This window comes from Fusarium falciforme, chromosome 7 (assembly GCF_026873545.1).
Source record: "Fusarium falciforme chromosome 7, complete sequence".
Taxonomy (NCBI): domain Eukaryota; kingdom Fungi; phylum Ascomycota; class Sordariomycetes; order Hypocreales; family Nectriaceae; genus Fusarium; species Fusarium falciforme.
The window spans coordinates 2,977,788-2,986,773 of NC_070550.1; the positions used below are offsets into that span (position 1 = coordinate 2,977,788).

At 50.2% G+C, this 8,986-nt stretch overlaps 2 protein-coding genes across 2 annotated transcripts; both read left to right on the top strand.

Annotated features, from left to right (window-relative positions):
• Positions 1-4,451: 4,451 nt before the first annotated feature.
• On the top strand, positions 4,452-5,051 carry NCS54_00956800 (Hypothetical protein; the record flags this gene model as incomplete). Its single annotated transcript, XM_053154910.1, has 1 exon — positions 4,452-5,051. One exon carries the CDS (start codon positions 4,452-4,454, stop codon positions 5,049-5,051), a length of 600 nt encoding a protein of 199 aa, XP_053010885.1.
• Positions 5,052-5,741: 690 nt separating this feature from the next.
• Positions 5,742-6,940, top strand: NCS54_00956900 (Hypothetical protein; the record flags this gene model as incomplete). Its single annotated transcript, XM_053154911.1, has 2 exons — positions 5,742-6,257; positions 6,317-6,940. The coding sequence occupies 2 exons, from the start codon at positions 5,742-5,744 to the stop codon at positions 6,938-6,940; spliced, it is 1,140 nt and encodes a 379-aa protein (XP_053010886.1).
• Positions 6,941-8,986: the final 2,046 nt, after the last annotated feature.

The window sequence follows — 8,986 nt, forward strand, 5'->3', positions numbered from 1 at the left end:
GTGGTTTCATTTTGCGTTGGTGGGCAACGCCCTCCTAGCCACTGCTGCTCTTGGTCATCCCGAGCTCGTCCAAGGGTCCCTGTGCTTTGCGTACCTGTCGACCTACTTGGCCCCTATACAAACTTAGGCTGCTAGCTTGGATCCCCTCGAATCATCTTCTCCTGTCATTGATAGGAACCAAACGTCAACTTCTCTCGAGGCTCTCCCAACCGTGGATCCCCCAGACTCTTCCTCCCTTGAAGTGCCAAACCTTCCAACAGATGCCGAGGATGTGTCAACAGCAGACCCCAGTGCATCGAACTTCTCGACTGGAGGAACCGCGAGCAGAGAGGCATCGGAGACGCTCACATCCAATGCTGCATCTGCTACTCGTGGGACTGGTGGAGTGTCTGGCCAAGGCATTATACTGCTGGTGGATGAGTCCGAGGAAACGAGAAAGCGACAGCAACGAGCTATTCGAGGCTTCGTCAACGACAGAAACACGACAGCCTCCGGGTCATGTTCCGACGTAGGGGTTTTCAGTCTGGTCGCGGGGCAGCTTATGGACGGAGACGATCCGATTTTTTACGCAGGCGAAGACTTCAAACAGTTCGTCGGTCAGGGGCGCCGCCCATCGATGCTATGACCAAAACATTTGCCAATTCTGGAGGGCTCCTCTTGTTTGAGAACCCTCTCTTGCTAGATGGTGAAGCTGATTACCGTCAAGACTCAGAGACCGCCGAGGTCTTTATCACGTTTGCATCAGCGCCGCTAGGCTGCGTTCCGGTCTCGTTTACTGTATACTTTAGTAACAACTATGCCCTCTGACACCGAGATTCAATGTTGACGTGTTTGAATAGTTGAACAGTGCCAGAATGGGTAGATCATCGACGCCAGTACCTCGAGTGACACGAGTACCCTCTCCATTCGACCGACAATCAGTGATGACTTCGTCTCAACAGACTCAGCACAATCTACCGAAGTCACGATGCTATCCTCGGTCGAAGAGTTGCCAATCTTTGCAATCACCGAAGATTAAACGGCCATAATAGGCACCGACTCGGAGAGCAGCATGATACCCCCGGACTCCCCTGTAACAGACATAGAGTCTCCAGGCACTCTTTTGATCACAGGCACCTCGACTTGGGACTCTTCATCAAGCTCCTCAGAACCAGGCCCACCAACCGCAACTACTTCAACCGAGGGCAGTGTTCTGGAGCCTTCTTCTGAATCCACCACATGCGATCCATCCCCTACATCTTCCGAGTCAACTGAACTCTCCTCTTTATCTTCTACACCACAAGAAGAGCCTTCCTCATTACAACCAGCCTCGAACGGCTCAACTATTTCCTTCACGCCTTCTTCCGAGGCTCAACCATCTCTCAGCACATCACCAGAAGAAACTTCTGGTGAAATCACTCAATCTATGACTTCTTCTCTTAACACAGGCTCTGTATCTACGGATGAAATCTCTTTCTCTGTTTCATCACCCGAAGGCACTTCTAAGCCTGCATTCACCTCTCCTGAAGCCATATCATCCGAAGAGACATCCTCCGAAGCCACTTCTGTTGAAATAATAACCTCTGAAGCCACATCCGAAGCTATCTCTCTTGGGCCCACGACTTCTGAAAACGAACCCCCTGCAACATCCGAGGTTACCTCTAGCGAGGAGCTGAGCACTTCCGCAGTGACAACAGAACCTAGCACTCCCGAAACGTGTGGCGGTCCGTTGACAACTGTGGCCTTGGCTCAGCCAAACAACCTTTACGAGACTGGCGTCATATGGGAGGAAGACATAAGAATCGTTACCCTTCCTTTCGCTATAGGAATAGCCCCTGTGAGAGACTTTACTGTCTGTCACTCCAAACGGACTACTGTCACTGTTTACTCCAACAATCGACGCCAACAACAAGGACCTTACAGACCAGGGCCTTCCATATATCTCTATCTTCCCATTTTGGGATGATCTATGCTTTTTGACGGCCCTTGGGCACGGGGTCTTTTACGAGATGTATCCCTCCACACCAGGTGGTCAAGAGGTTACGTTTGAGTGGGTTGGCCATCCACAGCAGGGCGACGGCATCGTTCACTTTGCGGCCACCTTTTATGAGAACTTTCCGAGTCGTCTGAGTTTTAAATACTACACGATAGGAGATAAGGGGTCTAGTGCAACTATCGGGGTTTAAACATTCGTACAACCTGGTGTTTATTACGCCCCCAAGTGGTCGTTCAATACACCAGACGCTGTGCTAGATGGGACTATATTGACGCTGGACACGCAGCTATTCATTGGGTTCACTCGGGCGACGTTTGACAATACTGCTTGTGGAAAGCCCGAACAGCCTATCCCCGAAGAGCCCACCCCATAGAAACTCGGGTGTAAAGTAGTGTCAGTAGTCTCTTTAATTCCATGACCACTCTGCAAGATGATGCGATTCCTTTAAAGCTTTAGTTGCCATTTGATCCTGTCTATCAACGACAAGTTCATATCCCCACTTTCTTGTAAACTACCTAAAAGCATTTGCACATACCAAAATCCTCACTTGGCCCATTCTATCACAACCTAGACCATCCACTCGTACTCTGCTGAAATGGGCAACCCGAGATCAACGTGGACCGCGGGACCGACCAACACGCTTGTCTTCGGACGGACCTTCGCCGTTGCCAGTCGTGTTCACACACGTGGCATCCCGCCAAGATCGGCGGCCCCGGTGGGGGACTAGCGGAGTTACAGGCTGAGGTCGAGACGGGTTTGAACGAACAGGTGGTTGCGGCTCACGGCTGGTTCTGCTTGTGACAGTGGGAGGGTTCGAAAAGTCTGGTCCAGGCTTTTGTAGGTTGGCTACTGCCAGCCAGTCCAGACTCTCAAACTTTCCAGTGTGACCGAAACGAAGTTGATTCTGTTCATCAAGCATCGTGAAGGGCACGAGCATGTTCACACCATCGCCGTGGAAGAGTAGGCCGGAACCGTCCAAAGTAGAGCATCTTGTAGCGATTACAAAGTTGTCGTTCGAGGGTACCCGTTCCTGTAGAAGTGACTGAAGCTGAGGGTCAAGACGAGGCGCAGACCACTGGGCCGGCTGTCCTTGGGGAGGTGGACCGGAGCGAGCGGATCTCTGGCTTTCGTCGAGGCGGTTCATTGACTCGGATGGTCTGGGGGTGCCGGAGGGCTTGCCATCGGTGGGCGCCATCTTGGCTGAGAGACTTGAAGGTGGCGGATGTCGCTTGCTAGATGGTATGGTATGATGCTTTACTTTGCTTGACTCAAGTTGCAAGAAAAGTTCTGCCCAAGGTGCACTTGTCGAAAGAGTAAGAGAAGATGATTGGAGAAAGGGAAGAAGAGCTGATGCGAAGTGCTGGAAGTCTAGATATGGTTGATTGAGGCTGGCGTTTGAGTAGAGTCTGTTGGTTCATTCAACATTGGACAATATCAGTAAACGATCTCAGATTGTGAAGCAAGATCTAAATTCCAAACCCGGGAGTCTGTAAACAAATGAATGACCCTGGATAAACCGACAATACGGTGGCAAACGAGCAATCCGAAAAGCCAGTAAATCCCCAAACAGGATCATTCAATACCCTTTTTCAATTCTAACCGCCGTTTATTTCAAGATGTATTCATCTATTGTCGAAATTCGCCATTGCAAGATATCTCGCTTAGAATCAACGGTCTTCAAACGAGCGAAATAATGAAGTGATGAGAAAAATCAAGCATGTTTAGGTGGATAATATCATTGGCTTTAATCCAAGCACTAGGATCAAGCAAACCGTGGAGGGGAAATGATCGTAGTGGCTCTAGTTGGTCGGATATTATTCACTCCCTGGCTTAAGATTATCCCAGCATAGAACATCACCAATGCGTTGTGATGAATGTCCACCTTCTTCATGTTATGTGGCTTCAAAAAGCGCTACGGGAATGTTCAATGGGTCTATTGTTGGAGCTGATTGTATCTTGTTGTTCAGCTAGAGTTCAAACAATGAGCGCACGTGGAGGTAGTGGTCGTAGATGACGCGTTAATATACCAGTTTCACTTTCTCCACTGGATTATCTACAATTCTCCATAGATGAGAGTCCTTCGGTTACGAGGTAGGATACACCGCCTCAAACAAACATCAAAGAGGAAGATGCGTCGCTAGAATAAGGGGGGTGCGGGAGACAAAGGAGATTTAACTGACAAGTGACAAGATCCATGCCAAGAGCACCGTGCCTTTATTCTCGGTTGAACAATCAAAGCCACGGCAATGAAAGACAAAAGGTAATGGACGTGAACACTGGGTATACGGGACTTACTCATGCCAAGCGGTGATAGGAATCTGGTGAGTATAAGGTCGACAGATCTCGCTTTACTGTCAACACCTTCCTTGCCTCTTCATCGCACTTATCTTATCGAGCCAGACCGGTTTTCTATTCTCAACATCAGCAACAAACTCACACCACCCGCTTCTCACTATCAGATCGTACACTTTGCAACATGTATCACTTCACTTTCCTCTCTATTCTCCTCTTATTTGGGGCTTTTGTGGTTAGCATGACTGTTGACCTGCCGGAAGTCGTTTTTAATAGAACTACTAGCGATCGGCAGGAAATCGACTGGGAGAACGATTGGATGATGAAGATCTTGCGCAAGCACTTGGTGAGAACCGACGGTATGGAATTGGAGCCGCGAGACGTTATCTGCGGCATGTACTCGCAACTCGGGAACATTGACGCCTCGTTCCGGTCAAACCCACCCACTCTTGACGCTCTGATCTACGATAAGGCCAGTTCCGAGTCGTTCGAAAGGACACTTGACGATCTGGAAGACAAGTGCAACCAAGACCCTTCAAGATACGAGGAGAAATGCATATCCGCCGCCGAGGCCTTGTTGTTTATGGATGTGGCTCTTAGTGTCAACGAGGTCGGTGCATTCTACACGCAACAGTTTCGCCAGACCGAAGAAACTGTTGGGGAAGTGCTGATGAAGCCCGAGATGTGTGGAGAGGGATGGAAGCATGGCCAGAAGTATGTCAAGGGGCGACAAGGCTGGAGAGAGGAGGCAAAGGCCTCGCCTGTACTTCGAATTTCTGTGTAGGCAACGCGATGGGAGACTATGGAGTAATGGTGCGATGAGAAAACTAGATCGACACGCTCTTTGAGCTTTTATTGTCTTTTGATTGCCCGAAACAATTGATATCTATTACCGGTAACACCGGGATTTACTCCTCGTATCATTTTCCCACCCTAGTTGCCTCATAGTGAGAGACTCTGTACCAATATAGTGGTCCGCACGATGATGCCCTTGATCTGGGGCAGCGAGATATAAAGTACTGGAATTATGCTAATCATAAATAGAGTACTTTCACATCATGCGCGACCAATTATGAAGAACGCCGTTATTGGGAGTCATGATGACTTGGCGTGGCTCTTTGATTGAGTTGTGGTGGGCCTCAACAGCAGCAACAAACTCTGAGGTTGACGACGAAACGCTTATCAGATGACCGATAACGCCTTATTCTTGAGGCTCAAAATGGTTCACGTTTGTTGACCTCGTGCAGAAACGCGTCTCGACTGTTTGCACTGGCGGTTGTTTGCCTGAGGCTCCACAGTGCAACTCGGCCAAGCTTGCACTGCTGCAGCACCTCTCACCCGCCTCGACTCTGCGAGGTTCATCTCTTCTTTTCCCTCGAGCAGCCTCGATTTCTTCCTTCAACAACCTTCACACAATCATCTCTCTGCTTCCCGCATCATCGGATTTCATCTTCGCCGCATCGAACTGCTCATCATGGCTCCCGTAGTCGAGCGTCGCCGCAGCATGCGAGCCCCGGCGCGAGTTTCTTACGACATGACGAGGCGCCAACAGCGCCGCCGTCAGACCAAGAGTCTCGATGGCATTTCTAACGTCAATCAGAATGAGCTGGGCCGAGAGAAGCAGACTGCGGCCATCGCGGATCAGTCTCTTGACGGAGTGAGCACCGACACGAGCATGAGCGACAACCCTAGCAACCTGCCCGGCGCCAGCGACTCCAAGACATCAACCAGGATTCGAGTCAAGGTCAGCCCTCGATCCTCCAGCTCTTCTTCTGAGGAGCTGAGCGCGAGCCTATCGGCCACCACCCCTTCGACTGTGCCGAGCGCGTCTCGCCCCAAGTCCGGCAAGTCCACCATGAGTGTGGCACCAAAGCACCTGCGACGACGCACCGCTTCCTCAGCTTCCTCCACGTCCCAACATACTCGCGCACGCCGTTCTGTGGAAGAAGGTCTCAATCGAGCTCCTCCATCTGGGCTCGCAGTCCCTCAGGTATACCATCTTCTTTCACTTTCAGGACGAATTCAATCTGACAGATGCGGGGCCAATAGCAACAGAGCGCTGCCCTTCTCCAGAGTGCTCAAGCCGTTACCGATGCTTTGCGAAACCACCAAGAGCTTCTCGCCAAGGAATCCTCTGCCATGCAGGCACAGCAACGCCAGCTCGGCGCTGACCTTATCTACATGAACTCCCAAGTCCGCTCTCCCGCTGTTCTCTTAACACGCATCTCCATGCTCAAGAAGGACCTGTCGGAGCAGCTTGACGACCAGGTTGAACTGTACGAAGCTCAGCAGAAGTTTCATAAGCTCAAGGCGAAGCTGGGAAGCATCTCCATGGTGGGTCTCACTGCTTCTGAAGAGGACCTCATGGCCCGTCAGAGGGGACTCAACGAGAGCATCAAGAAGAACCGAGAGGAACTCGCCGAGGCGGAACGCGATTTGCTTGGCGTTAGAGACGCTCAACTTCACATCGATGCCGAAAAGACCAAGTTGGACAACCTCAAAGCCCAGCACGAGAAGCACCTCGAAGGCATGGAATGGTGGGACGCCATGACTCGTCTCGTTGCCGGTGGACCCCAATGCAACTGGGACATCATCGACCTGGTCAAGATCTCGCAGACCTTTATCACCTACATGGAACCCCGACTCTCCGACGAATCATCCGAGTCTTCTTGAAGCGAGTATGATGGATCTGGTGCTTGATTGACGTGGAATGTGCCGTGTCTACCTGGATGGTTTGGAATGGATTGTACGATTGGTTCACATGGAGGACACATGGGAGTGTTGCGAAGCAACTGGCATTGAGTGACTGGGGGTTTGGCTTTTCGGCGTTGCGGAATACCCATGTACCTACCGAGGCAGATGAGTAATGATCTGACGACTGTACGTTTTGGCTTTCAACTTGACGAACTTGAAGTTGGTGGTGAAGGGACCCCACGTGATCTCAATCGCGATGTCATGCCTCACTGTTCATCTCTGCATCAGTGATTGATCAGCTACGACTATTTGCAGCGCTAAATCAAGAGCCTTCTTCCCTCTCATGGAACTTCAGGATGACGCATTGAACCCACCGCGGACTCCCAGCTAAAGTCTCGGAGGGCCTTCCGTCCGGGCTCCGAAGCGTGACCCCATTCCCGCACCGAACATTGGCTTTGGAGATGATGCTACCCCGGCACTAAGTTGGCACCCCTGAAAAGACTGACTTGCGTATTTTGCGGGGTGGTCAAAGGAAGATGCCATCGCGTGCCTGAACGCTGTGCTTTGTTGGCGATTTCACTTTTCTTTTCATGGTCAGAGAGGGCATGAGAGTAAAGAGCATTATCGGACCATGCTGGCGGTATTGGAACCTTCTGCCCCGAAATACTCTAGCTGCCTGAACATGCCTGAAGTTCATGAACATTCTGTACCTATCCGCTGAGGAGCCTGTTCAATGAACTTCAAGTCAGCATGCGGTTGATAGTGATTCGCATGCATTGGATTCGTGGTTACTATTAAGGAACCATGCCACGCCACTGGTATCTCCAAGTGATACTGAGGTAGTTTAAACACGAAATTGTGAACAAAGGCCGCCAATAAATCTCGAAATAGTCGACTAATCTGCCTACAAAATCGCAATGACATTTGGGGTGTGCCGACACTGCCATGAACGTGGAGAAGTGCACTGGTCAAGAAGATTGACCACCTTCCTTGGCGCGCGCATTCCTCCGACAAGCCCTCAAGATTCCAAAGCTCTCCTATCGGCGTTGCCCATTGAGCCAGCAACCAGTCACGAAAGCTAGTCTGGGGTGTTATCCGAGAACGCAATCGGTGTGCATTCGAAGTCGAGTGTGTCGCGAGCAACAGCAGCAAAATGAATGCTTCACAACCATTTCACTGAAGTCATGGAAGACTCGACGTCGATGAATGCCCCTTTCGCGGTCGATGTCTTTTTTATCATCGTCGAAGGAAGAAACTCGTGTTGATCAGGTCGACCCAGAGAAGCCAACCAGCCTTCACTGCGCGTGAAACTCGCCAAAGCAAGTTGTACTCGTCAAATGATAAAGTCCGGCATGGCATCGAGCTCTGTGGCTTGAGGAGAGTAAGAGTAGTCGCAGGTTTGCTCTCGTCAGCCTTTGGCTGAAGCTAGCACGTGGTAGTAAAAAAACTTGACACTTGAATATCATATTTGATCCTGATGACATGACTTACACGGTGAGCACTCCACCATCAAAACAGAACCATCTGATCCCAACGCACTAGAATATCTTAAGGTTCTTCACATAATGACATGATAAGTTCTTCGATTTTGGATCAAACACTCCATTATTGCATAGTTTCTACTGAGCTAAAGAAAAGTACATCGATTGGTACAAGTAGTAATACTCCATATGCTCCTAGTATACTGACTTACAAAGGTTTACAACTAACAACCAGCTATATAGATTCATAGAATGTTCTAGTGAGAATCTCGATAACACTGATCATACCGATCATGAAATTACCCTCCACATCGCTGATGCGGATGCCCGGACTTTACCGGGGATAAGTACCTTATTTGAGTCCGGACTCGGGGCGATCTATCTACCCGACCTGAGCGCTCCCAGGGCTGGAGTGGCGTCACGCGGCAGCTACCTAACGTTATTTATTAATAAAGTCGCTGAACACCACTGACATCGCATTCCAATGGCCCTCTACCCTTTAACCCAGTATCGACAAACAAGCCCTACTTGATCGCCTCGAGAC